At 51.5% G+C, this 23,375-nt stretch overlaps 1 protein-coding gene and 1 long non-coding RNA gene across 4 annotated transcripts; both read left to right on the top strand.

The window, feature by feature from the left end:
* The first annotated feature begins 1,118 nt into the window (after positions 1 to 1,118).
* Positions 1,119 to 6,654, top strand: LOC309541474. The gene is made up of 2 exons (XR_014223728.1): positions 1,119 to 1,306; positions 5,181 to 6,654. It is a non-coding gene; the product is annotated as an uncharacterized lncRNA (long non-coding RNA).
* A 509-nt stretch (positions 6,655 to 7,163) lies between these two features.
* Positions 7,164 to 22,520, top strand: LOC309541394 (Golgi-associated RAB2 interactor protein 1A-like). Of its 3 annotated transcripts, none has more exons than XM_082239227.1 (6): positions 7,170 to 7,422; positions 7,589 to 7,767; positions 10,463 to 10,718; positions 14,734 to 14,846; positions 18,697 to 18,755; positions 22,084 to 22,520. In XM_082239227.1, exons 1-6 carry the CDS (start codon positions 7,282 to 7,284, stop codon positions 22,374 to 22,376), a joined length of 1,041 nt encoding a protein of 346 aa, XP_082095353.1. In that variant the 5' UTR covers positions 7,170 to 7,281; the 3' UTR covers positions 22,377 to 22,520. The 3 variants fall into 3 exon arrangements, with proteins under 3 accessions (XP_082095355.1, XP_082095353.1, XP_082095354.1); XM_082239228.1 differs by having other exon boundaries at positions 7,172 to 7,422; positions 22,153 to 22,520; XM_082239229.1 differs by lacking the exon at positions 7,589 to 7,767 and having other exon boundaries at positions 7,164 to 7,422.
* Positions 22,521 to 23,375: the final 855 nt, after the last annotated feature.

The raw sequence follows: 23,375 nt of genomic DNA, 5'->3' as shown, positions 1-23,375 counted from the left end.
CCTGTGGAATGCCCTCCCGCCAGATGTCAAAGAGAAAAACAACTACCAGACTTTTAGAAGACATCTGAAGGCAGCCCTGTTTGATGCATTACGGTATTTTAATATTGTGATGGGTGGGGTATAAATACTAAATTATTATTATTATTATTATTATTATTATTATTATTATTATTATTATTATTATTATTAGGCACCTGGTTGGCCACTGTGAGAATGCAACACTGGATTCTCTCCCTGCACTATCCAGCAGGGCATTCAGACGCACTGCTGCCTCTGACTGCACAGCCATCCTGCCCAGGCGCCACCCAAACCTCTCTCCTCCTCCAGGAATTTCTGCAATCTTTTAAAGCCATCCCGGTTAGTGGCCATCCCTGCCTCCTGTGGCAGGGAGTTCCGCAGGTTCATTCTGCGCCAGGCAAAGACGGACTGTCCTCTCTTGAGAGAGGGAGAAAAGCTCTCCTACATCTGCTTTCTCCATGCCAGACACACTTTTCATAAACTTATATCAATACCCTTTATGAGGCGAGGAGACCAGAACTTTACCCAGCCTTCCAAATCTGGTCGCTCCAAGCGTTCATAGAGTGGCCTTAGAAAACACAGGGTTGTTGAGTCGGGACGTACCCCGGGGTCATTTAGTCCAGCCCCCTTCAACGCTGGACGATAACGGCCGTTCTGTTTCCAGTCCCTTTCCTAGCGATCCCGATAGGGGATTTGTCTTTTCCACGGCCGCTGCCCCTCCCCATCAAAACTGGGTGCTTGAGCGCGGGGTCCAATTGGGGGGTAGCGCGCCTCCCTTCGGAGGGAGAGCCAAAAAGCCGAGCAAGCGGTGCAGAAGTCGAGGCATCTTCGGAGATGGCGGGTCGCGGGGGGGGGGGGAGGCGGCGTGTCCGACGGGGCTAGCCCCCCCTTCTCTGGCCAAGAGCCCAGTGGGTGAGAGGTCACTGCAGGGGCTGGGGGGGTGGGGGGGGAGAGGGCGGCCTCTGCACAGCCCGGGCGTGTGGCACGTGCAAGGCGTGTACAGCCATCGGGGGGGGGGAGGGGGAGTCGTGCAAAGGCAGCAGGGAGCCCCTCCCCACGCTCCCTCCCCGCCCCGAGCTTTCAGGAGGGGTGGGGCCGGGCGATGCGCTCCGAGACCCTGGATCGGCCCCGCGACGCCAGTTCCCACGGCCGCCCCGTCCAACAAAGCTTCCCTTCCGGGCGGGGCGGAGTCAGCGCCGCCCCGTCGGAGGAGCCATAAGAGGAGGACGCGTGGCCGGCGGACGGGCTGCGCGTCGCCGCTACCGGGAGAGGAAGAGAAGGAGATCCGGTAAGTTGTTCCCCCACCCTCCGTCCCGTCCATCGGTTGGGGTCGTTCGGGGAAGAGGGGTCGGGGCTGCACTGAGCCTCTTCCCCCCACTGGGAAGAAGGGACGCCATGGGTCGGGGAGCCTCTGCCCGTCGAAGGGTCCCGGGCCCATCGCCAACGGGACGGGCTGGGAATGGCGCCCCGGGCACCTGGGAAACCCTGCAGGGTCGTCCGCGCCCTCCCAGACGGAGCCCGGGTCGGAGAAGACAGTCGTCCCCCGCCCCCCCCCCACACGCACGACTAACCACCCGCGGTCCGACGGGATCCGGGGCGAACCGTCAGCTCAGAGGGACTCTGCACATGCTCCGGGGTAGCCTGGTTTAGTAACATGGGTTGTTTTTCGGTCCAGGCAGGGAGGTTCGCCTTCCAGTTCCTGCTTGCCTACTTCAACATTTTGGGGGGTGTATGGGCTGAAATCTGCTCCTCCTGCTCCGCTTTAATTGCTATATCTGGGAGACTTGCTAGTTGAAGCGCTTGCAACAGGAGTCATGCGTTCCGGAGCACGTGCAGAGCGCCTCCCGTTCCTTCGGGCCCTTCAAAGTCATTTAATTTATTGGTCTTCTATCCCACCCTTTCCTCAGAGGAGCTCAAGGTACGGCTTACGTGGTTCCCCTCCCGCCTCCTTTAATTCCCAAGAACCCTGCGAAGTAAGGGTAGGAGAGACAGTAAGGCACTGGCCTTCAAGTTCCCGTCCAGTGAGCTTATGGCTGAACTTGGCTGGGCGGGATTTGAACCCTGGTCTTAGTCTTCATTGAATCCCCACCGCAATCCTGCGAGAAAGGTGAGCCTGAGAGGCAGCTTGGCCCCAGTTCCTTGCTATTGCCCTGATGGCTAAGTGGCAGTCCCAGCCCTGCTTCTAGGAAGTGGGCCTCGCAGGCTGCCCTCTGGCTCTCTTTGGGGGTCCTCCTATGTGCAGAGTGGGGCTCCCCTTCCTTTCGCCAGAGGCGGCGGCTGGTGGGCAGCTGCGTAGGCCAGTCGGAGCCTGCTCTTGGGGAAACTGAGGCACGTGGAGGAGTGGGGAAAGAGAGCCAGGGAGGGTCTGAGCCCCACTGGGGCCATCTGCACAGTCCCACGTAGTTTCAGAGCAGATTCTCTAGCTGAGATCCCTGCATTGCCGGGGGTTGGACTGGATGACCCTCAGAGGTCCCCTTCAACTCTTAGCATTGCTGACGGGAGTGAGGCATTGTCAGCATCTATTTTTTAATATATAATTTTTTATTAGTTTTTTGACATATTTTCAACAGTAATTAAACATACTTTCATATCTTATACCAGCTTTTTTGACTTCCATCAGTCACATCTGAAAAATTTCCAATCTATTCACTAAATATACCTTTCTTACTTCCACAATTACATTTAACTCATAACCAACATCTCTATTCTTTCTCTACTTTGCAATGCTTCATACATTTCTCCTTACAAAACTTCTTGTAGTCCTTCTAGGGTAATTTGTTGATTACAGTTGCTCTTCAAATAGTTCGTATACTTCTTCCAATCTTCTGTAAATCTCTGGTCCCGCAGGTTTCGAATCCTTCCTGTCATTTTATTCTGCATAGTCCATTAATTTTGTCTGCCATTCTTCTTTCGTCGGAATTTCTTCTTGCTTCCATTTCTGGGCTAAGTAGGCATTGTCAGCATCTGAGACCTGAGCTCAGAGTTTACTTGCGAGATGGTCTTGCCCCCCACCCATGCCCCCAAAACTGCTTCAGCCTGGCCCTTCCCCAGGAGCCACATCACCCCCCTTCCACATTGGAGAGGCCTCCGTCACTGTGTATGTACCCTTTGGAACTCCCGGCCTATGGATACCAACAGGCGCCTTCCCCAGATTCTTTCCAGCGCCTGCTGAAAGCCTTCTTTCTTAGAGATGCTGATCCAGATTTTAACCGGGTGTAGTGTTTTGATTTGTTTTGCACGTTTTAACACATTGTAATCTTTCCCCTTTGTTTTCCTTATCTTTCTGCAAACCTCACCGAGGCTTCCTCAGTTTTTACAGTGAAGCGGTTTATGAATTCTGGGAAACAAATAAAATAAATGCATTTGATATTGAGAAGGCTAAATGATTAATCTGAGAGGCCTGCGAATGGTGTGTTGGGGTTGAATCTAAAGCTGCCTCTGAGAGCCAGTGCGTTATATAGTTTAACTATGAAATATAAAATTCCCTTGTTATTATTTGCATGTCTAACAGATAAACAGCTATCTGACTTTTAGAAGACATCTGAAGGCAGCTCTTTATAGGGAAGTTTTTTCTGTTAAATGTTGGATGATTTATGGCATTTTATATTTTTATATTGTGCTGGAAGCCTCATAGAGTGGCTGGAGAAACCCAGGCAGGCTGCATATTATTATTATTATTATTATTATTATTATTATTATTATTATTAGGGACTGCCTCTCCTGGTGTGCCCCGTGGAGGACCTTAAGGTTCACAAATGACAACATTTTGGAGGCCCAAGTCGCAAGGTGGTTAGATTGGTCTCAACTAGGGCCAGGACCTTTTCAGTACTGGCCCCGACTTGGTGGAATGCTCTGACACAAAAGACTAGGGCCTTGCAAGACTTGACATCTTTCCGCAGGGCCTGCAAGACAGAGCTGTTCCGCCTGGCCTTCGGTTTGGACTCAGTCTGACCCTTATGTTTCCCTCCCCTTACAGTTTTGATCTATCGGCTACTTTTAAAATGAGGCTGCATTTTAAATTCTATTTTAATCTGTATTTTAAATTGAGTCCCGCCCACCCCCATTATGTTTTTACTGTAATTTTACTGATGTTAGCAGCCCTGAGCCCAGCTCTGGCTGGCGAGGGCGGGGTATAAATTATTATTATTATTATTATTATTATTATTATTATTATTATTATTATTATATCAGGTACGTGGGAGAGAGCAGGCTTCAAATGCCACCCCCATTGCCAAATATGTTGTTTCTATTTCAAGCCATACCAATTATTGACAATGTTACGTGTTTAAAAGAATGGCAGAAAGCATTGTCTAAATTTATCTGGCAGGGAAAAAACCCCAGAATTAAATAAAAGTTCTTAATGGTAACTAAAGAAAGAGGGGGATTCTCCCTGCCAGACCTGCAGATATATTTTGAAGCGGCAGCTTTCTGCTGGATGAAAGAATGGATTCAATTAGACAATGTTGATGTGCTGGATTTGGAGGGATTTGACAACATATTTGGTTGGCATGCATATTTATGGTACGACAAGATAAAGGCTCGCAAAGGTTTTAAAAATCATATACAGTCATAACTCGAGTTGAATGCGCTTCGGGTTGAGCGCGTTCAAGTTGCGCTCCGCGGCAACCCGGAAATAACAGAGCACGTTACTTCCAGGTTTCGCTGCTCGCACATGCACAGATGCTCAAAATGACGTTACACGCATGCGCGGAAGTGGTGAAACACGACCCGCACACACGCAGACATGCCGTCACATCTTGCATTCCATTCGGGATGTGAACTGGGCTCTGGAACTGATCCTGTTCGCATCCCGAGGTACCAGTGTTATTAGAAAATCTCTATATAATGTTTGGACGAGATATAAAGATCTCTTAGGAAGAAAAACACCCAGGTGGCTTTCACCAATGGAAGCCAAGGGTATGAGAAGCTCTTTTGGTGACCTTGGGGGTGTGTGTCATCCACTGCCCTCTCTCAGCCTTACCCTACCTCAAAGGGTTGTTGTAGGGCTTCAGGGAGGAGAACCATGTAAGGTACCTTGAGCCTGGAGGAAAAGTTGAGTTTTAAGTGCAGCAAATAAGATAATAGGGGAAAGGTGGGGCTTCTGTGGCCAAAATCAGAGGTGTGAGTTGCAGCCACTCAAGGGTGTGTTCTGTTCTTCTCAGGAGCAAGTCCCGGATCTGTGCCCGCCATCACCATGCAGTGGGTGGTGAAGATCTACCTCCTGGGCCTGGTACTGTCTCTTCTGTCTCTGCTCTTCGGGCTGATGGGCTTCCTGGGAGACCTGATGCCCCCCCAAGGGCTGGACCCCTGCCTCCCCGGCCGCTGGGTCGAATCGGAGGGCGGCAGCCTAGCGGACGGAGCCCCCCCAGGCCTCTCGGGGGACGACAAGCTCAGGACAAGCAAAGGGATTGGCCCCTACGCATGAGCCGAGGGGCTTCGCTGGCGGCAAACCAAAATGACACGGATTATGTGGGGTTTTTTTGAGGGATGGGCTTAACGTGGATGGGGCTGGGTTTGTATGTGCCTTTGCCAACCTGACCTGGCGAAAGAGGGGGCTGGCAGCAGAAGCCCGGCTGGCCTGGGGAAGGAAGGTGCCCCCACTTGGGAAAACCTCTGCACCCTGTTAATTTGGAGATTTGTGGGGCAGGTGTTGGAACCCCTGTGGATCGATATGGAGACGTTGCCCTCAGCCCCACAGCAAGCCGAGACTCTGCAAAAGGGACGCCTATTGATCTTCTGCTGCGGGACATGGAGAAGAACACTGAGGACTAGTGACTTGGAGCCAAGAATATGGCTGACTTCTTCTGCTTCATAGCCTTTTCCGAACACAAAATGGCTTGATTTGGCGAAATTGGGGCGCAGGATTGGGCACCCCGAGCAAAATTCTGGGCTCCCTTCATAGAAACATTTCCCCCTGTTCTTCGGCGCAATAATGGATCTGCGTTCTCATCCTGTGAAAGTCTGCTAGGAATCTGTCTGCTTACCCCAAGGTTTAGCCATGCTGTCGCCAGCCCACCTGCAAGCAGCAGTTGGTGGAAGACGCCTGCTGGACTGTGGATCATTATTATATTGCGGGAGGGGGTCCCTAACTCGTCCCCTGCAAGGGAGGACCGCTGTGGGCAAGGCAACCCCAGGGGCTGGGCGGGGGCGTGAGAAGAGAAAGAGACCTGCCCCTGGTGTTGCCAGGCTGCCCTGCCCTCCTTCAGGTGCTTCAAACAAAATCCCTGTGCTTTTTATATCTGTAGTTTACGAAGACACCCCAAAAAGGATGCTATTTGGTCTGGAAGGAGCAAAGGCAGCTGCAAAGGAAGGGCTCTCCAATGCCCCCTGGTGGCAGCTGCTAAGAGTTTCAATGGAAACAGCTAAAAGTATTTTTAAGGACAGACTTGGGGAAATTCTAGCCTTGGGGTGAGTGGTTCAGGGGTGCCTTTTTGTGGTGCAAACCACCTCCTGGATCTTCTGATCTTGCTGGAAAAGCAGAAAGCTGTATCCTAATTTCTTCGCTGCGCCTCCCTCTCCGAAGAAAGAAGGATGGACATTTTAAGCCTGTTGAGCTGGCCTCTCCTGAAAGGGAATGTTCGCGATTCCTTCAATAAATGGCAACTCTTTTTAAATAAACATATATAAAACTCAAAATACGAGCTCTTTATTTGTGGGAAGGGAATTTTTTGGGGAGCAGGGAAACGGGGTGCTTGAAAAAGCTCCCCCTGTCACCCCCTACTTCATAGCTGTCAACTTTTCCCTTTTCTTGCGAGGAATGCTATTCGGAATAAGGGCATTTCCCTTTAAAAAAGGGAAACATTCACAGCTATGCCCCACTTGCTGGAAAGGGCTTTTGGTTTTGTGAAGGTAGTGTGACTGATTTCAAAATATGCCTTAAGAAGAAAGCTGAGGTGCTCCTCCTCCTAGAGGACAGGTATGGAAAACTCCCGTGAATGTTTGTGATGGAAGAAGCATTCTGTGCTACCCAGAAGCTTACTTCCAGAATGGCGAAAAGGAACAGAAATTCACACACACACAACACCCCAGCTGTGTTGCTGATGCCTCTGCTGGGCAGCAACTGCCCCCTCCCAGGAACAGCCCCCTCCCCACTGGCCAGTGTGACATCACAGCTTGAGCCAGGTAGCCCCGCCCCTCTGCAGGGTGTCATCGCTGATGCTGGGGCAGCAGAGGAGCCCGGCTGCTGCTGGCTGGCTGGGCCAGGGAGGGCCGAGAGTGGCAACGGAGGCCCCCCCGAGGCATGCTCACCCCCCCTGAGTGCCCATGTCTAGAGGGGCCTTGGCTCGCAAGCACAGTGCTGGGGAGGAGCTGGGCCTGGAAGGGGGCTTACTGTGCCAGCTGGTCCGCTCCCCGGATTACAACCTGTTCCCCAACTCGGCGGTCTTTGAGAGCAACTTCATCCAGGTAGCTCCCCCTTCCCCCCCCCGGGTGGTTTTCCAGTTCAGATGGCCACCCTCCAGGGATGCTTCAGTTGAGATTCCTGCATTGCAGGGGGTTGGACTAGATGGCCCCTGGAGTGTCCCCTTCCAACTTGTGATTTGGGTCGGGGGTGCTTGCTTTTATTCGACAGGTGACCAAGAAGGGGAAATGGGTGGACATCACGAATTCGCCCACCATCGTGACCATGGGAGTGACTTCCTCGGACCCCTGCCTGCCCCTCCCCAACGTCTTGCTGATGGGGCGTCACAGGGTCCCGATCCGGAGGAGCCACAGCAAGGCTTTAAGGCGCCCCCCTCTAGAGCTGACCAGGTAAAGTGCAGAAAAGGGATCTTTTGGTATACAGTGGTACCTCGGGTTACAGATGCTTCAGGTTACAGACACTTCAGGTTACAGACTCCGCTCACCCAGAAATAGTACCTCAGGTTAAGAACTTTGCTTCAGGATGAGAACAGAAATCGTGCTCCGGTGGTGCAGCAGCAGCGGGAGGCTCCATTAGCTAAAGTGGTGCTTCAGGTTAAGAACAGTTTCAGGTTAAGAACGGACCTCCGGAACGGATTAAGTACTTAACCTGAGGTACCACTGTAGTCCAGCACGGGGTAGGCAACCTAAGGTCCAGGGCCAGATGCGGCCTAATCACCTTCTCAATCTGGCCTGTGGATGGTCTGGGAATCAGTGTGTTTTTACATGAGTAGAATGTACCCTTTTACCGTATTTTTCGCTCTATAACACGCACCAGACCATAACACGCACATAGTTTTTAGAGGAGGAAAACAAGAAAAAAATATTCTAAGTGAGGAGGGAAGGAAAAGCACTGAAGGGACAAGGAGCACGCGTGGGGTGTGTGGAGAAGGATGCTGCTAATAATGAAGAAGAGGGGTTTAAGGGGAGAAGGAACACACGTGGGGTGTGTGGAGAAGGATGCTGCTAATAATGAAGAAGAGGGGTTTAAGGGGAGAAGGAACACGCGTGGGGTGTGTGGAGAAGGATGCTGCTAATAATGAAGAAGAGGGGTTTAAGGGGAGAAGGAACACACGTGGGGTGTGTGGAGAAGGATGCTGCTAATAATGAAGAAGAGGGGTTTAAGGGGAGAAGGAACACGCGTGGGGTGTGTGGAGAACAGCGGCGTAGCGTGGGTTGTCAGCACCCGGGGCAAGGCAAGTAATTTGCGCCCCCTAACCCGGGGCAAGGCAAGTAATTTGCGCCCCCTAACCCCTAACCTGTCGCGTCAGGTGATCTGAGGCGAGTTGCCGCTGGCGCTGCCGCCCAAACGACGCCACTTGCCCGGAGGAGGAGGGCAGAGAGGCGAGGAAAATGCAACGTGGCCCAGCAGCTGCAGCGGCGGCGGGGCTGTGAGGAGGGGCTGCCTGGCGTGCCCTCCGTGGCCCTGACGCGTGGGGACTGCGGCGAACTCTGAGAGCCGCTGCCAGCTCGTCGGTTCCGCGAGACATGGGGCTCTGCTACAGCCTGCGCCCGAGGCTCTTCGGCGGCTCCGGAGGTGGCGAGCGCCCCCCCCAGATGTTGCGCCCGGTGCGGCCGGCACCCCTTGCACCCCCCACGCTACGCCACTGGTGGAGAAGGATGCTGCTAATAATGAAGAAGAGGGGTTTAAGGGGAGAAGGAACACGTGTGGGGTGGGTGGAGAAGGATGCTGCTAATAATGAAGAAGAGGGATTTAAGGGGAGAAGGAACACACGTGGGGTGGGTGGAGAAGGATGCTGCTAATAATGAAGAAGAGGGGTTTAAGGGGAGAAGGAACACGCGTGGGGTGTGTGGAGAAGGATGCTGCTAATAATGAAGAAGGGGTATAAGAGGAGAAGGCTCCTCTCCTCTCCCACTTTGCTCCTTTAGGCATTCCCTCCATAACACGCACAGACATTTCCCCTTACTTTCTAGGAGGACAAAAGTGAGTGTTATGGTGCAAAAAATACAGTATATAAAATGCATCTCTTCGTTATTTGTAGGGCATAGGAATTCGTTCATTATCCCCCCCTTCAAAAGGGATGGATGAAAAAGGTTGCATTTATTTCATTCTATAACACTCAATAGTGAGGTAGCTTAGGCAGAGAGGCAGAGTCTGGCCCGAGGTGAGCTTCACAACTGAGGGGGGATTCGAAACCTGGTCTCTTTCATGTGCCGGATTTAGGCCCTTAGCTCCTGAAGGTAATGGGGCCCTTGATACGTCCAGCTGTCCTTTGTGACAAATGGTCACTGTTTTTGTGTTGAATATATGCTATATGGCAATTGATGGACCTAATAGCTATCTAATGGGATGCGGGTGGCACTGTGGGTTAAACCACAGAGCCTAGGACTTGCCGATTAGAAGATCAGTGGTTCGAATCCCCACAACGGGGTGAGCTCCTGTTGCTCGGTCCCTGCTCCTGCCAACTTAGCTGTCCCAAAGCACGTCAAAGTGCAAGTAGATAACTAGGTACTGCTGCAGAGGGGAAGGTAAACGGCATTTCCGTGCGCTGCTCTGGTTCACCAGAAGTGGCTTAGTCCTGCTGGCCACATGAACCGGAAGCTGTACACCGGCTCCCTCAGCCAGTAAAGCGAGATGAGCGCCGCAACCCCAGAGTCGGTCACGACTGGACCTAAGGGTCAGGGGTCCCTTTACTTTTACCTTTTATATCACTCAATAGTGAGGTAGCTTAGGCAGAGAGGCAGAGCAGGAGAAAACCAAGGAATATTTTAGGGAGCAGGCTAGCAGGCGGTGCCCATGATTTACATCCTAGGAGGCTACACAACACAAGACACTGTTGTATGTAGGTTTTATTTTATTAGTTTTTTATCTTCTATTTTGGAAATGTACACCCAGGTTTTTTCTGTTTAATTTTTTTGGGGGCCCCCAAGAGAGTGGGGCCGTAAGCTATGGCTTGTTCAGCTTATACGTAAATACGGCACTTCATGTCCTAATTCAGCACCCTAACCACTGCACCACACTGTTTCTGAGCCTCCCCCGCCCAGCAGCGCCCATATCCTGACTGCCTCCGCCGCTTTGCCCCAGGCTGCTCCCCCTGCGCTACGTCCGCCTGTCCGTCCACGATGAAGCCCAGCGCATCCTGCGCGTTCAGACTGTGACGGGGAAGGTCTACTACCTGCAGTTGCACCAGGAGCACCCCCACGCCGTCTTTGCCCTGTGGAGCCGCCTGGCCGAGATCCTGCAGAAAGGCCTCTCCATCACCACCAAGGACCCCAACATTCGCATCCGCCACAGCTTGGTCCCCAGTGGCAGCAGCCCCTCCAGCAGCTCCTCCGGGGAGGTAAGGGGGCTGCTCTTCTCGCAAACTCCAGCACAGGGAGGGACGCGGTCCGAGGTCTTGGCAGAGGCGGTTCTTGTGGGATGTGATCCATGAGAGGCAGTCAAGTACAGTGGTACCTCGGGTTACATACGCTTCAGGTTACATACACTTCAGGTTACAGACTCCGCTGACCTAGAAATAGTACCTCGGGTTAAGAACTTTGCTTCAGGATGAGAACTGAAATCGTGCTCCAGCGGCGCAGGCGCAGCAGGAGGCCCCATTAGCTAAAGTGGTGCTTCAGGTTAAGAACAGTTTCCGGTTAAGAACGGACCTCAGGAACGAATTAAGTACTTAACCTGAGGTACCACTGTGCAACATTCCTTGCAATGCTAGAGAAGACATGCCAGGGGATGTTTGGTCCAGCCAGTTGAAAGTTCCTGTTCTTCCTGGCTTGAGCATCCTTCCTTTTGTATGTAATAGAAGGTGGGTGGGGCCAAAAGGATTAGTCACACAGCACCCTTCCCTCTTCTTCTTCTTCTTCTTTTTTTTTTTTGACTTTGTTCTTCATTTGAGCAGCTTTTAGCTAGGACTGCTCTGCTAGCTCTCAGTTAGCAGAAGCACTGGGATTATTCCCCCATATGGGGCAGATCCACATGTACATATTTGTAACTAACTCTGCCTTCAGGAATCCAACTGTGAACTGATGTGAGTAAACTTCTTTTATTGACTTTGAATAAGATTGTGGCGTCTTTATTCTTTTACGAGTGATTCAAGGGAGCTTACCAGAAACGTATAATTTAATCTGAGACAGACTGAATTGTATAACAGTGAGAGGCTCACACGAGCCTGCAACCAGCTATCTGCTGTGCATGTAAAAAGGGGAATGTAACTCTGCTAAGTGAAGGAACTTGCTAGTGCAAGTTAGGAAGGATATTAATAAACAATATATCCTCCCCTGCCACCCTCAACATTCCCACAGTTCTTGCTCTGGCCCCATGTGGGGGTGTCAGGGCATCTTGTGGGTGGATGTGGGGTCACCATCGCCAGCAGCTGAACAAAGTTGCTGCTGCTGGTGGTTAGGAATCTTCCCAACACTCTGCTGGGGCAAGTCAAACAGAGAGGTCACTCAGGGAAAAATGGCAGCACAGGGCTGCAGAAAGTTTGGCTGCCTTATTGGGCTGTCCAAGCTCTCCGCGTGAATTTTTTGTCTTTGGGCGATGCATTATTCATGTCTTTCATTTGCGTTTTCACTCCCTTTCTTTTCTCTGAGGAGCTCAAGGTTGCTAACACTATTATATTATATTATATTATATTATATTATATTATATTATATTACAATTTCTACACCACTTGATTGTAAGGGGTGGGTTACAAAAAGCAGGTTACAAAAAGATAAACCCGGAAAAAATTTACGACAATACTTTAAAACGTACAGAAAGTTAAAATACAGGCAAACCCCCATTTATGTGGGGGTTACATTCAGATACATTTAAGTGAAAGAGTGTATATTTTAAACACCACTGAAGAAACCTGCAAACTCCCTGTTCCTCCACTGGCCCATTTGGCCCCTTTTTGTGACATTTTTGGGTCGCTTCAGGGTTTAGCATGTTGTGTGTGTGGGCAGTCATGCACATATCAGACGCACCAAAAATGGTCACTGCCTCTACTGAAACAGGCTAGAATTCACGCCGGCCTTCTTGGCATCTTGGTCTAAAGAGAAGCTGCTTTTAGTGGGCGCCAGAAAGAGCGCATTGAAGGCGCCTGCTTGCTGTCAAGAGGCTGGGAGTTCCAAAGCTGCCACACTAAGAAAAATCAGGTTCTTGCAAATGCAGAAAAGATATTACATAGTTTTCCTGTTTCTCATTTACCGTATTTTTCGCACTATAGGACGCACTTTTTCCCCTCCAAAAATGAAGGGGAAATGTGTGTGCGTCCTATGGGGCGAATGCAGGCTTTCGCTGAAGCCTGGAGAGTGAGAGGGGTTGGTGCGCACCGACCCCTCTCGCTCTCCAGGCTTCAGGAGAGCCCCGTCGCCAGCCCCACAAACTCGGGGGACAGCAGGAGAGGCGCAGCGCACCTTTCCCGCTTTCCCCGACTTGGTTGGAAGGCTGGCGGGGGGGAGAAGCCTGCTCCTCCCCGTCGCCAGCCCCACAAGCTCGGGGGACAGCGGGAGAGGCGCAACGCGCCTTTGCCGCTGTCCCCCGACTTGGTTAGAAGGCTGGCGGGGGGGGGAGCATGCTCCTCCCCGTCGCCAGCCCCGCAAACTCGGGGGACAGCGGGAGAGGCGCAGCGCGCCTTTGCCGCTGTCCCCCGACTTGGTTAGAAGGCTGACGGGGGGGAGCATGCTCCTCCCCGTCGCCAGCCCCACAAGCTCGGGGGACAGCGGGAGAGGCGCAACGCGCCTTTGCCGCTGTCCCCCGACTTGGTTAGAAGGCTGGCGGGGGGGGAGCATGCTCCTCCCCGTCGCCAGCCCCGCAAACTCGGGGGACAGCGGCAGGGGCGCAGCGCGCCTTTGTCGCTGTCCCCCGACTTGGCTAGAAGGCTGGCAGGGGGAGAAGCCTGCTCCTCCCCGTCGCCAGCCCCGCAAACTCGGGGGACAGCGGCAGGGGCGCAGCGCACCTTTGCCGCTGTCCCCCGACTTGGCTAGAAGGCTGGCGGGGGGAGAAGCCTGCTCCTCCCCATCGCCAGCCCCGCAAACTCGGGGGACAGCGGCAGGGGCGCGGCGCGCCTTTGCCGCTGTCCCCCGACTTGGCTAGAAGGCTGGCGGGGGGAGAAGCCTGCCCCTCCCCGTCGCCAGCCCCGCAAACTCGGGGGACAGCGGCAGGGGCGCGGCGCGCCTTTGCCGCTGTCCCCCGACTTGGCTAGAAGGCTGGCGGGGGGAGAAGCCTGCTCCTCCCCGTCGCCAGCCCCGCAAACTCGGGGGACAGCGGCAGGGGCGCGGCGCGCCTTTGCCGCTGTCCCCCGACTTGTCTAGAAGGCTGGCGGGGGGGGGGAGCCTGGTTTTGCAGGAGGCGGGGGAATCCCCCCGCCTCCCAGGAAAGCCAGGAGAAGCCGTGCAGCCCTTTTAAAAGGCGTGCGGCTTCTGCCGGTTTTGCGGGAGGTGGGGGAATCCCCCCACCTCCCAGGAAAGCCAGGAGAAGCCGCGATCTCTTTAAAGGGTTTGCACGGCTTCTGCGGGCTTTTGGGAGAGGTGAGGGAATCCCCCCACCTCCCTGTAAAGCCAGGAAAGCCCTGTGCAGCCCCTCCGCCAAGGAGAGGCTGCACGGGGCTAAAGGGGAAGCCAAAACAGCGAGCGGGATCCATCCCGCTCGCTGCCTTGGCTTGATCCATAGCTGCACGCAACCCCTCCAGCAGGGAGAGGTTGTGTGCAGCCTGTACGCTGCTCTTTGGGGCTGTGGGGGGTAAAAAGATTTTTTTTCTTGAATTCCCCCCCTAAAAACTGGGTGCGCCCTATGGTCCGGTGCGCCCTATGGTGCGAAAAATACGGTAATCCCCAAAAGAACCCTGTGAGGGTTTGGCTGAGAGGCAGTGACTGTGCCAGTGAGCCACCTCCTCCAAGTGGGGATAATAATAATAATAATAATAATAATAATAATAATAATAATATAATATAGACCCCAGCTTCCAAACATATAAAAACATAATAAAGCACAAAACATTAACAATCTGATCCAGTGTGAAAAGTCACAATATATTTCAAAGTGATTTTATTTATTTTAAACCACTTATATTAAACAAGGCAATATTCAACAATCCATTCGAATCTAATACTGTAAAATTAAACGCCCGAAAATAATAATTTGAAGGATGGCTAATTGGTGCTTGTTTGTAACTTTGGCAGGGTTTTGCATTATGTTTGCTGCAAATGGCTTTGATATGCATTTTTATGACAGAGCGTCATACAGATATTTGTTATAAATAAATGAACTGGGGGGGGGGGCAGCCAGGGGGGAACAGGGGGTGCCTTGGATTCACAGCAGCCTCTCTGGTTTTCTCTTTCTCTCTCTCTCCCCCCCCCCCCCCATTATGGCCTCAGTACGTGGACAGGGCGACCCGGGGAAGGAGCGCAATGAAGAAAGCCGGCAAGAAGGTGACGGGTGCCCTCGCCCACATCTCGAAAAGCCCCCCGAAGGACAAAGGCAAGAGGAAGTAAGTGGCCTGGACTTATTTCATGTGGCTCATTACCAACAGACGCAAAATTGTAGAGCTGGGAGGGTCATTTAGCTCAACCCCATAAAATTCAGGATTCGCAGCAGAAATCATCGCAGGCAGGCAGCTGCCCAACCTGAGTTAATCTAAGAACATCAGAACAGCCGTCTGAGTCAGGCCGGTCTGGTCCAGCCTCCTGTTCTCCCAAGTGGCCAGGCAGATGCCCATCGTGGAAAGCAGCAAGCAGGATTTGAACACAAGGGCAACTCTCCCCTCTGGGGTCCGGAAGCGCTGGCTGCAGAGCATAGCCACCATGACTCCATGAATTTGTCTCATCCTCTTTAAAAGCCCTCCAAGTTGATGGCCACCATTTATTTCATCCTGGGGAGGAGTGTTGTAGTTTGAAGGAGTTTTGGAAAACCTCCAATGAATCATAGAACCGTAGGTTGGGAAGGGATCCCCCAAGGTAATCCAGTCCAACCCCCTGCAATGCAGGAACCACAGCGAAAGGATCCCTGACAGAGGGCCACCCAACCTCTGCATAGGTAAAGGTAAAGGGACCCCTGACCATTAGGTCCAGTTGTGGCCAACTCTGGGGTTGCGGCGCTCATCTCGCTTTATTGGCCGAGGGAGCCAGCGTACAGCTTCCGGGTCATGGGTCAGCATGACTAAGCCGCTTCTGGAGAACCAGAGCAGCGCACGGAAACGCCGTTTACCTTCCTGCCAGAGTGGTACCTATTTATCTACTTGCACTTTGACGTGCTTTCGAACTGCTAGGTTGGCAGGAGCAGGGATTGAGCAATGGGAGCTCACCCCGTCGCGGGGATTTGAACTGCTGACCTTCTGATCAGCAAGGCACTGTGGTTTAACCCTCTGCATAAAGACCTTTAAAGGAGGAGGAGAGGCCCGTGAACTGGCCTGAGATCTACATATGAAGGGGGCGGCATGCAAAGTTAATACCATATATACTCGAGTATAAGCTAACACAAATATAAGCCGAGGCACCTAATTTTAGCACAGAAAACTGGAAACACTTATTGATTCGAGTATATGCCAGTGCACCACACCACAAACCTGGTGGTGGCGGCAGTGGCGGAGGAAGCACAAGCAGCCCAAAAGAGCTGCTTTTGGGCTGCTCCTCCGCCGCCACCAACAGCGGCAAAGGCGGTGGAGGAGGAAGGAGCAGCCCCAAAGGACCCTCACTAGAGTAAAAGCCAAGGGGGGCCTTTTCAGCATAAAAAATGTGCTGAAAAAGTTGGCTTATACTCAAGTATATATGGTAAATAATAATGATAATTATAATAATGATAATTTGGATCTGTCTCTTCATGTCCTAACAGGCACTTCCCAGTGCTCTATGGCGCAATGGCTGGAGCGTTTTCTTGTAGGCTCAAGGGCACATTTTTGGCACATCAAAAGGTGCCCCAGGAATGGTTGGCAGGCAATGAGACTGGGCAGGGCTCCTCTTCCTCTGCCTGGGGCTAGCCTGGGGGTGGGAGGCGGCTGCCCAGGTCAGTGGGGAGGAAACGGCAGCTCTGGGCTGGAGGGGCAGAAAACAGACAAGCAGGGATCACCCCAGAACGGCAAAGTCCACTCTGTGCTGTGCGATGGTTGGGAAAGTGGAATGAGCTTTAAAGGCAAAGAGGTTGCTTTAGCGGTGGATGCTTTGGTTGTGATTTCTGCATTGCAGGGGGTTGGACTAGATGACCCCTGGGGTCCCTTCCAACTCTACAGTTTTAGGATTCTATGCAACACATAGTTAAACGATGGAACTCACGGCCACAGGAGGCAGTGGTGGCCACAAACTGAGATGGCTTTAAAAAAGGATTCATGGAGGGAGGCAGCGACACTTCTGAATCCAGTTGTTGGAAACCACAGGAGGGGAAAGAGTATTGGGATGTGTCTGGGGAGACGGGGGCAATTGGCAGGCCCCCAACTGGTTCCAGCCACCGGCCGGCAGCCGGGTGAACTCCAGTTCTTGGAACAGCATCAATCAGGGACTTGAGCCTCAGAAACCTTTAGAGACTGAGCACGCTCTTATCAGCAAAGTGAATAAATCTTCACAATGGAAGTAGCAGACAGAGACATATGTAAGCATATTTAGAGCATTTTATTCAGCATAGTTTACAGCATGTCTGCTTCCCTTCGTGTCCAAGCAAACAACAGTATAGCAAAAGCTATATACAACAGAAGTTCCCAGCAGACCGTGCTGGAAGTAAACAGACATGTGGCATAGAACAGCTCCACATGTCTGTCCTAACGGTGGGATGGAACTATATACTAACAAAGAGTTGTTCTTGTGCTCAATTCTTGCTTGCTGGTTTCCCATGATGGGCACCCAGTTGGCAACTGTGAGAACAGGGTGGGCCATTGGCGGCCTCTTTTTATGCCTTCTGTGGGAGTGAGTTCCGCAGATTAACTATCCCTGTTTAGGGAAGCTTTTAATGTTTGAAGTTTTATTCTAATTAATATTCTGTTGGGAGCTGCCCAGAGTGTAATAATAATATTTTTAAATTGTTATTATTATTAGCATTCCTAAAACAACGTCAACTGTCAATTGACTGACGTTGGAGAGAAACCGAGTTGAGAAAGAAGATCAAGGGTACATATTGATACAGTGGTACCCCGCAAGACGAATGCCTCGCAAGACGGAAAACCCGCAAGACGAAAGGGTTTTCTGTTTTGGAGGCGCTTCGCAAGATGAATTTCCCTATGGACTTGCTTCGCAAGACGAAAGCCCATAGGGAAATCTCCGGGGACCTCTTTTAAATGCTGGTGGTGGGGAGCAAAGCCTTTCCCCCCCCCTCCGGCCTTCAGAAGAGGTCCAGGAAGGCCGGCGGGGGCCGAAAGGCTTTGCTCCCCACCGCCAGCATTTTAAAAGCAGTCCGGCATAGCAGGGAAGCTCTTCCCGCTATCGCGGACGGCTTTTGAAGGCAGGCGGGGGGGGGGAGCAAAGACTTTCACCCCCCGCCCGCCTTCAGAAGAGGTCCAGAGACTTCTCTGCTGTCCCGGGGAGATTTTAAAATGATGGGGGTCGGCAGCGAAGCGTTCGCTCCCGACGCCCAGCATTTTAAAATCTCCCCGGGACAGCAGAGACTTCGCTCCCGCCCGCCAGCATTTTAAAATCGCCCCGGGACAGCAGGGGCTTTTAAAATGCTGGCGGTTGGCAGCAAAGCCCTCCTGTCCCCGGAGCTTGCGGGGCGGGAGGTGGGAAGAAGGGCTTTTCTTCCCACCACCAGCCTTCAGAACAGCCTTCTGAAGGCTGGGGGTGGCAAGAAAAGCCCTTGTCCCCCCCCCCAGCCTTCAGAAGAGGTCGGGGGACAGACTGTCCCCGGACCTGGTCTGAAGGCGGTTTCCCTAGGAACGCATTAATTGATTTTCAATGCATTCGTATGGGAAACCGTGCTTCGTAAGACGAAAAACTCGCAAGAAGAAAAAACTTGCGGAATGAATTAATTTCGTCTTGCGAGGCACCACTGTATAGGAATGTATTAGATAAAGTGTAAAGAAATATACAATAATAAGAATACTTTCATTTGTAAAAAAAGAAAAAAAGAAAATGCAACGAGATTGATAGGACGTCTGTAGTGTTGGTACAAATATTATTTTGAAATAGCTTTATGTCTTTGTTTTTTCTTTCTTTAGGTACATAAATTTGGTATATAAACTTTGTATACATGTTGGAAATTATACTATAATATGCCCTGTAATGTAATATGATAATGTATACATATGTGACATAAGAACGTTAAAAGGAAAGCATTCCTAAGACATAACACAGAGCTTTGAGGCACATTCCAAATTTCTTAAGCCACATCCTTGTGTTGCATTTTGTCTCCTTCCCTGACAGGGTGTCCTTTCAGGGAGATTACAATGACGAACTCTCGGCTCTGTCCAGTGACATTAAAGGTAAGCAATTTTCCCCCCTCAAAAAAGTGCTTATTTCTGCCAATAGCCAGCCCTCACCTGCCATGAGATGCCACTGAGCCCCTGCAAATTCCAGATGTGCAGAGTCAGAGGGAGGAAGCAGTGGGACAGACACTCAAGTCTCTGTCTCCAAAGTGGAGCAGGTGTGTGCCATGGCAAAGGCCCTCAGGATCTGCTGGGGATGAGGGTCAAAGTAAATGGCTCTGGGTGCAGAGGAGCCTTTCCCCAACCGGGTGCCCTCCAGCTGTGTTGCGCTATAATTCCCAGCCAGCACAGCAAATGGTAAAGGATGCAGGCAGCTGGAGTCCTGCAACATCGGGAGGGAGCAGCTATTATTATCGCTATGAATTTATTTATTGCCAGCACGAGTTAAGGCATTAAAGCGCAATGTTAAAATCAGATTAAAACAACCTCCAGCCATAAAACGAAGGCAGGTCCCTAAGGACATGTACCTTGAGTGGCGAAAGAGGTGCGTCTCCGCTATGGGATGGAAGCAGAGTAATGAAGGTGTCAGGCAAACCTCTGTGGGGAGGGAGGCCCACAGTTTAGGGGTCACAACAGAGAAAGCCCTCTGCCCCCGGGACGCCAACCCCAAGTCTCTGAGGGTGGAGGAACCATCAAGAGCCCCCCACCTCTGCCAATCCCAGCACCCGAAAAGGCCTGTAGTGAAGGAGGTGGCCTTTCAGATACAGCGCTACCTTGGTTCTCAAACTTAATCTGTTCTGGGAGTCCGTTCGACTCCCGAAACCGTTCGAAAATCAAGGCGCAGCTTCCGATTGGCTGCAAGAGCTTCCTGCACTCAGTCGGCTTCCAAAAAACGTTTGCAAACTGGAACACTCACATCCAAGCTTTGCAGTATTTGGGAGCTGATTTGTTTGGATGCCAAGCTGTTGTTTACCAAGGTACCACTGTATTTGCAGCCTGAGTCATTTGAAGCTTTAAACACCAACACAAAGCCCTTGAATTGGGCCTGGAAATGAACCCCCAACCAGCGCAGCTGTTTTACAATGGGGCTCATATGAGAACCCCAGACAGGAATCTGGCTGCTGCATTTTGGGATGGCTGAAGTTTCCGAGGTGTCTTCAAGGGCAGTCCCACGTAAATGGTATTGCAGTAGCCCAGCCTGGAAGTTACCAGTGCGTGCAGTTCAGAGGCCAAGTTGTCTCTTTTCAAAGGGGGCCACTGGCAGCTACAGGAACCCGGGTGGCACTGTGGTCTAAAGCACTGAGCCTCTTGGGCTTGCCGATGGGAACGTAGGCAGTTTGAATCCCTGCGACGGGGCGAACTCCCATTGCTCTGTCCCAGCTCCTCCCAACCTAGCAGTTTGAAAGCACACCAGTGCAAGTAGATAAATAGGCACCGTTGCGGTGGGAAGATAAAGGGCATTTCTGTGCTCACTCTGGCTTCTGTCACAGTGTTCTGTTGCGCAAGAAGCGGTTTAGTCCTGCTGGCCACATGACCTGGAAAGCTGTCTGTGGACAAATGCCAGCTCCCTTGGCCTGAAAGCGAGATTAGTGCCGCAACCCCATAGTTGCCTTTGACTGGACCTAACTGTCCAGGGGTCCTTTACCTTTACCTTTTTACTGGCAGCTCACAAACTCTGAAGCCACCCCAGCTGAGCCAAGAGGCTGCTTCAATTTTAATGGAGCAGCTGTAGCCGCAGATAGGATGGAGATTCCAGAACAGGCACCCCCAACCTTCAGCCCTCCAGATATTTTGGACTACAATTCCCATCATCTCTGACCACTGGTCCTGTTAGCTAGGGATCATGGGAGTTGTAGGCCAAAACATCTGGAGGGCCGAAGATTGGGGATGCCTGCTCCAGAAGAGGAACTGCTGAGAGAGAAAAGAGGTGCCAGAATCCTCTGGAGAGGAAGAAGGAATTCCTTTTCCTAACTAGGCACCAGAAACTCCCACTCTCAGCACTGCAAGGAGCTGGAGCTGGAGCCCCCAGGCAGGGCAGGTTTAACCATTTGGCACTGATTAATGCGGGATGCGAGGTGGTGCTGTGGTCTAAACCATTGAGCCTCTTGGGCTTGCTGATCAGAAGGTCGGCGGTTCGAATCCCCGCGATGGGATGAGCTCCCATTGCTCGGTCCCTGCTCCTGCCAACCTAGCAGTTTGAAAGCACGTCAAAGTGTAAGTAGATAAATAGGTACCGCTCCGGCGGGAAGGTAAACAGCATTTCCGTGCGCTGCTCTGGTTTGGACAAACGTTGGCTCCCTCGGCCAGTAATGTGAGATGAGCGCCACAATACCAGAGTTGTTCATGACTGGACTTAACTCTCAGGGGTCCTTTACCATTACCTTAATTCAGATTAGTGCTTCTAGATGTGGGATTGTTAACAGAAGGAAGCATTTTGCTTCTTATTTAATTGCTTATTGCATCCATATCCTGCCTTTTCCACAAGAGGGCATAAGTGGTTTTCTCTCCCTCCTCATTTAACCCTCCCAGCAACTCTGTAAAGTAACTTAGACTGAGAGATGGCAGGTACCGTCCCCCAGGGACACTACCCCCCCCCTGTGAGTTTAGGGTCAAGTGAGAATTTGAACCCTGTTATCTCAGGACCTAGTCCTCATTTCATTCCCACAACAGCCCTGGGAGATGGGTTAGGCGCACAGGCAGTGATTGGCCCCAGCACACCCAGTGAAAGCTTCAGGGCTGAGGGGGGATTTGAACCCAAGTCTCTCCCAGGTCCTAGTCTGGCACTCTAACCACTAGTCCACGCTGACTCCCTTGCTCAGACTAAGGCCCGTCAGACCAGATCTTCTGTGACCACCTATAGCCACAATTTTATTAGCCCTCCTCTGTGGGATAAAACTGCATTGCCCAGAGGCTGCTAATACGTTTTATTTACCTTATGAAATTTACAGCCCGCTTGGTTGTAGAAAACCTCAGTCTGATTATTACCGCCAATTAAAATATTCAACAGTGATGAAACTAGCATACATGAAATCAGCAGCTGAGTTATTATTTTTTTAGGTCAGCTTGGTTTTTTTACTTTTATTATTGAAAATTTGGGGGGGGGGTTACTGAAAATTTTGGGGTGTAATGTTTTTAGTAGTTTTCTATATATTTTTTTTTCATTTTTAAGCAATAACTCAACTTGACAAAAATTTTACTTGGTGCCAAAAAGCGGTGTCAATGGGCAGTGTGTTCCAAAGTGTAGCTGCTTGCAAAGGGAGGATGGGGATTATGAGGCACCCACAGCAGTGCCAGTTCCACAGTTTGGAGCGGTGAGGAGGGCATATATATATGGGCCCCAGTGCTTGGGGTGGTCTCATGCCTGCCCCTTAATTCCACCTTGCAGGGGCGCCTTTGCGGTGCGATCTGAGCCCTCCCGCTTCCTTCACCTGCTTCCCTGTCCTCTGCCCCTCAGCGCTGTTCTACGACATGCCTGCCCCCCTGGTTTGCGCCCGGTGCAAAGGGCGTCTCTCCAAGATGTCCCGCCGGCACAGCCGAGAGCTCAGGCCCTCCGAGACGGATTTGGACCTCCTGCCTTGGATGGACAGCAGGAGCTACGGACTCTGGCAGCAAGAGACGCCTTCGTGGCTGCAGCCCCTCAACCGGCTGAGCAGCTTGGCTGCCGCAGGCCTGAAGTAGAGAGACGGGCAGAGGTGCTTCGGCTCGGTCTGGGCACCGGAGATGTAGGCTGGGCAGCGATGCCACTGGGGAAACTGAGGCACCGGCTGGCAGAGACTAGAGAGAGAAATCCAAAGCGTAATAAAACTATATGGCTGGGTGTGAGCGGCATGGTGGGCAGCACATTTTTTCGAGGGGGGAGGCTTGGCGTTTCTGGCTTATGTTCCTGCCCCCTTTCTTGTCCTCAGTTCTCATGCCAGGGAGGACGAAGGGAAAATGGCCAGAAATGGGCCCCCACTGCAATTTCTAGCATTCACAGGGCTGGGAGGATGTACAGTGGTACCACGGTTCTCAAACGCCTTGGTACTCAAATGACTTGGAACCCAAACATTGTGAACCCGGAAGTAAGTGTTCCGGTTTGCAAACTCTTTTTCAGCAGCCGAACATACTCCGTTTTGAGTGTTAGGCTAAGGTCTGTCTGTTTTTACTATTTATTTTGCGTTTTTGTTTTTGTGGCTCTTTTTTGTTTTGTTTTTGTGACTGTGTGGAACCCAGTTCAGCTCCTGATGAATTGATTGTGTGTCTGCAGTACATTGTTTCTTGTGTTCGTTTTATGGATCGATGGTCTCGTTAGATAGTAAAAATTCATGTTAAATTGCTGTTTTAGGGGTGGTTTTTAAAAGTCTGGAACGGATTAATCCGTTTTGCATTACCTTCTATGGGAAACCGCGCCTTGGTTTTGGAACGCTTTGGTTTTGGAGCTTACTTCCGGAATGGAACAGATCCCCTGCAATGTAGGAATCTCAGCTAGATCTTACACGACAGGTATCCATCCAACCACTGCTTAAAAGTGTTCAGCGAAGGAGAATCCACCGCTCTTCCTGGAATCCTTCCTCTGGGCAGTTTATAACTTATCACTCTAGGTTCCTTTTTGCAAGGAGCATGGAAGAGGCTGGCATAGCTTCCCCCAAAGAATCCTGTGTGTCTCAGTTCAGTTAGAGATCCACAGGATTCCCCAGG

This window comes from Podarcis vaucheri, assembly GCF_965113315.1.
Source record: "Podarcis vaucheri genome assembly, chromosome: 10".
Taxonomy (NCBI): Eukaryota; Metazoa; Chordata; class Lepidosauria; order Squamata; family Lacertidae; genus Podarcis; species Podarcis vaucheri.
This window is presented reverse-complemented; position numbering and strand designations above follow the sequence as displayed.

Bases quoted from the DNA above. Each gene is read 5' to 3' on its own strand.
- LOC309541394 (XM_082239227.1), top strand. From the start codon at position 7,282: ATGTCTAGAGGGGCCTTGGCTCGCAAGCACAGTGCTGGGGAGGAGCTG. The intron at 10,719-14,733 runs GTAAGGGGGCTG...TTATGGCCTCAG, and splicing joins CCAGCAGCTCCTCCGGGGAG to TACGTGGACAGGGCGACCCG. The intron at 18,756-22,083 runs GTAAGCAATTTT...TCCACCTTGCAG, and splicing joins TCTGTCCAGTGACATTAAAG to GGGCGCCTTTGCGGTGCGAT.